This window comes from Apium graveolens, chromosome 4 (assembly GCF_009905375.1).
Source record: "Apium graveolens cultivar Ventura chromosome 4, ASM990537v1, whole genome shotgun sequence".
Lineage (NCBI taxonomy): Eukaryota > Viridiplantae > Streptophyta > Magnoliopsida > Apiales > Apiaceae > Apium > Apium graveolens.
Window position 1 is genome coordinate 113276140 of NC_133650.1, and position 4201 is coordinate 113280340.

At 37.1% G+C, this 4201-nt stretch overlaps 1 protein-coding gene across 1 annotated transcript; it reads left to right on the top strand.

Annotated features, from left to right (window-relative positions):
• Positions 1-411: 411 nt before the first annotated feature.
• LOC141718878 (uncharacterized) lies at positions 412-2271 on the top strand. Its single transcript, XM_074521252.1, has 3 exons — positions 412-606; positions 1357-2007; positions 2101-2271. The coding sequence occupies exons 1-3, from the start codon at positions 412-414 to the stop codon at positions 2269-2271; spliced, it is 1017 nt and encodes a 338-aa protein (XP_074377353.1).
• The last annotated feature ends 1930 nt before the right edge of the window (positions 2272-4201 follow it).

Sequence of the window (4201 nt, forward strand, 5' to 3'; positions counted from 1 at the left end):
TACCAGATGGAGACTTCATCTGAGCGTCGACGATGAAGACATGTACCCATTATTCCACCCCAGGTAGCACCTGTATCAGGTTTTATAGTTCCTCCACCGGTATTTGCTCTACAACCAGCATCGGTAGTTGCATCCGCACTATTGCCAGTATTTGCACCAGCTCCAGTAGTATTCCAGATGCCAGTGGTAGAGGCAGTAGAAGAGCAGGAGGTGGACCATCAGGTTGAGCAGGGTGTACCATTAGACCCAGGTCCAGACTTTGCACAACAGGGTGTTAATGAGGCCTTTGGGGCTACCTCTAAAGGATCTGTAAGACATATTGGAGAGCCTTGCACTGTTCCTTATAGACACTATCCTACTTTGAGTGAGGGCCATGACTTGTGGAGGGTTTAGTGTAGGGAGATCTTGGGTATGATTGACCACATAGAGGTTGGACATATAGCGGCATTAGAGCCGGATCATTTTCTGCAGGAGAGGATCGGACAGATAGACAGGGTTGCTTCTCGCGATTTAGAGACGATGGTTCATGAGGGGGATTACTCCTATGCAGACTATAAATATGCAGTCAGGCTTGCTGAGGCGATACTTGTTGCACTCCTTGAGGAGGTAGGGTAGAGATCTCGGTCGAACCGTTGATGACATAGCTACTTTGAGAGAGACTGAATGTTAGATATGTATGATATTTTTATAGAGGCATGCGTAGACTGTAGTAGTGGGATTAGGTGTGTATATCTCACGCTTTTGGTTTATTAGACTTGTTAGCTAGTAGTATCTAGCACCTTATATCAAGCACTCATACCTGTTGCTGGTGTGCTGATTATATATAAAATAAACCCTTTTGTAGACCTCTTTTGTTTAAATTTCAGTTTTTCGTTATTCAGCTTCTACTTTATTTACATTTCCTTATATATCCCGTAGTCCTTTTTCATATTTCCAAATTATGTTTGACCTGTGAGAGGACAAGCAAGTTATTTTCTAATGATTCTATGAGGAATAAGACTGGAAAAAAAAGTTTGAATTGTTTAAATTCTTGTTCCAGTAAAAAGTTTATATTATTTCTGTACTTATTGATTATAAATTGTTTAGCAGATTATTAAATAAATTGCTTGTCTTACCACCAGAATATGGCACCCAAACGAAAGACCGGGTCAGGGAACACAAAATAATGACCCTAAGGAACAGACCAATCCATCCATGACCCAGATTTTAAACCTTATGCAACAATAAATGAATATGATACAATAACAGATACAACAACAACAACAATATCAATAATAACAGCTATTACACCAATAACAATAATCGCAAAACCCACAACAATTACCACAACAAGTCATACCTGCTGTTACTTTCAAGAAATTCCAAGCAGTAAAACCACCAGAGTTTGAGGGCTCTACGGATCCAACTAAGGCTAGGACGTGGCTGAAAGAGATCGAGAAAGCTTTTGCATTAGTAAAGGATGGGGAAGACCAGAAGACTGAGTTTGCTAGTTATTTTCTTAAGGGTGAAGCCAATTATTGGTGGGAATCGAAGAAAGCTTTGGAGGGAACTGAGATCGTTACATGGGAAAGGTTTACTGAATTTTTTCTAGAAAAGTATTTCATGCGTTATATAAAAAATCAGATGGAGCTGAAGTTTTTGGAATTAAAGCAAAGGAACTTGTCAGTGGCAGAATATGAAGCGAAGTTTACTGAGTTATCCAGGTTTGTACCAGAACAGGTAGATCCGGAGGAGAAGCGAGAGAAAAGGTTCCAACAGGGATTAAAGTCATGGATTCGAAGCGGAGTGGCAATTTTTAAGTTAACGATGTATATAGCAGTTGTTCAAAAGGCCATGATTATTGAAGGTGAAAGTGAGATGTCACATAAGGGAAGGGGACAAGATAATTTTCAGAATTGGTTTAATAAGAAGCCGGGTTTTCAAGCTAAGACAAATATATATTTCAGAAGGTCATATCAGGGAAATAGAGGACCGGGTAATCGTTTCCAAATCACGAATCAACAGAGGGTAGCCAACCCACTATTTCCAAAATGCAAGACTTGCGGCCAAAAGCATATATGGGTGTGTAATAAGACAAATGTCACATGTTTCTGATGTAAGAAGAAGGGGAATTATTCTAATGAGTGTCCAATAAGGAAGGCAGATATCACATATTTTCATTACGGAAGGAAAGGGCACATCGCCAAGAATTGTAAAGGGCTAGTTGCAGCCGCAAATGTTCCAAGGATTATGGCACCACTGCCACCATCGCCACCACCGCAACAGAATTAGCCTAAGGCAAGGACCTTTAATATGACAATGAAGGATGCAGTACAAAATCCGATCGTGGTTGCAGGTAAGCTTTTTGTGAACTCCGTAAATGCAAAAGTTTTAATTGATTTTAGAGCTATAAGATCTTTTATTTACGAAGAATTTATTGATGAGTTATGTTGTGAAGTCCAATGGTTGGGTGAAACGTTAATTATAAAGTTAGCTAAATGGGAATCAGGTTCCTATTGATCAAGTTTGTCCAAATTATGACATCAAGATATCGGGACATCACTTTTATGAGACTTGATACCTTTCAAGTTAGGAGAATTTGATGTTATATTAGGTGTGGACTAGTTAGCAGGTCATAACGCATAAATCGATTATACGAACAAAAAGGTAAATTTACGAATCAAGGACAATGCAGGGGTGAGAAACAGAAGAAGAAATTCTTCACGATGATGTTGATTAAGCGATTGCTACGTCAAGGGTGTGAAGCTTATTTAGCATATATATTGGATGTTAACCAGGATTGTCCAAGAATTGAAGATATTCAGGTTGTATGTGAATTTCCAGGTGTATTTCCCGATGAACTTCCAGGATTACCTCTGAATCGTGAGATTATGTTTACTATTGATTTAGCTCCATGTATTTAGCCAGTTTCAAAAGCACCATATAGAATGGCACCAGTAGAAATGAAGGAGTTGGCTACGCAGTTATAAGATCTTTTGTATAGAGGAATTACAAGACCAGGTTTATCCCCATGGGGTGCATCGGTATTGTTTGTCAAGAAGAAGGACGGTAGGAGATTGTGTATCGATGATCGCAAGCATACCAAGTGACCATTAAGAATAAATATCCTGTTATGACCAGTATTTCTAAACCTTATCTATATATAATTGTATGTTCATAATTGAGATTTAAATTGTGTGAAATTATGTTGAGTGCCTATAAATTAAGTGTTTAATGTATTAGTTTATATAAAAAAATTTGAAAGGAAAATCTTATTATTTAAGTATTTTTAAATGATAATCAAAAGTATTTCATTCTATATGAAAAATTGATTTTTAAAATCTTTTAACAAAAAAATTTCAAATTTTATATCATTAAATTTCTAAAATCATAAGCTATTTTATAATATTTATTTTGTGATTTATGGAAGTGTATTTATTTTTATAGCAACTGATGTATATAAATTAGTTGATTTTTAATTTGTAATTTACTTAGTTGCCCATGCATGCATTTTGCTCCCAAACACAAGTTAAGGGCAAACTTGGAAATTCCAACCCCACTAACTACTACTTTACTAGACAAATTTCTACCTTATCCTTGCATGCAAAATGACACAAGTTTGCTTGAGGGTTACTCTTTTCAATTCTCACTTCCACTAACTTTCTAGTCAAATCAAAACCATAAAAATCAAGTACAAGTTTTCATAATCACACTCACTTCACTCCACTCCACCATCACCTCTCTTCTCCTTCTCCCTCTCTCGGCCCTCTCTCTCTCGGCCTTCACTCTCGGCCGAAGCCCCCACCCCCCTTTTTTCTTTATTTTTCATTCAAACATCCATCTTCCATTTAAGTAATCTTACTTCCCATATCTTGTTATTTAATAATCCAAAGAATTTAGGGTGAAAAATCTATGTTTTGATCTTGCATGGTAGTGTTTTGTTAAACTCAAAGTGAACACCCTTGATTCTTGTGAATCTAAGGCTTTCACCATGAGATATATTATCATAGGGTTGAGAATGGATAGACATGAGTGTGTCACACTCATGCAAATGTTGTTTTCACCCTAATCCATTTGGCCATGACTTGTTACGAGCCGAATGGATGGTTTTCTTGTTGCCTTGTTGATTTTTGTGTGTTTATGTGATAATAGCTTGGTTTTGGAAATAAAAACTTGATAAAACTATTTGCATGCTAAGTGATCACATTATTTATGGTTAATG

Bases quoted from the DNA above. Each gene is read 5' to 3' on its own strand.
- LOC141718878 (XM_074521252.1), top strand. From the start codon at position 412: ATGATTGACCACATAGAGGTTGGACATATAGCGGCATTAGAGCCGGAT. The intron at 607-1,356 runs GTAGGGTAGAGA...GTTACTTTCAAG, and splicing joins TTGTTGCACTCCTTGAGGAG to AAATTCCAAGCAGTAAAACC. The intron at 2,008-2,100 runs GTAGCCAACCCA...TTCTGATGTAAG, and splicing joins AAATCACGAATCAACAGAGG to AAGAAGGGGAATTATTCTAA.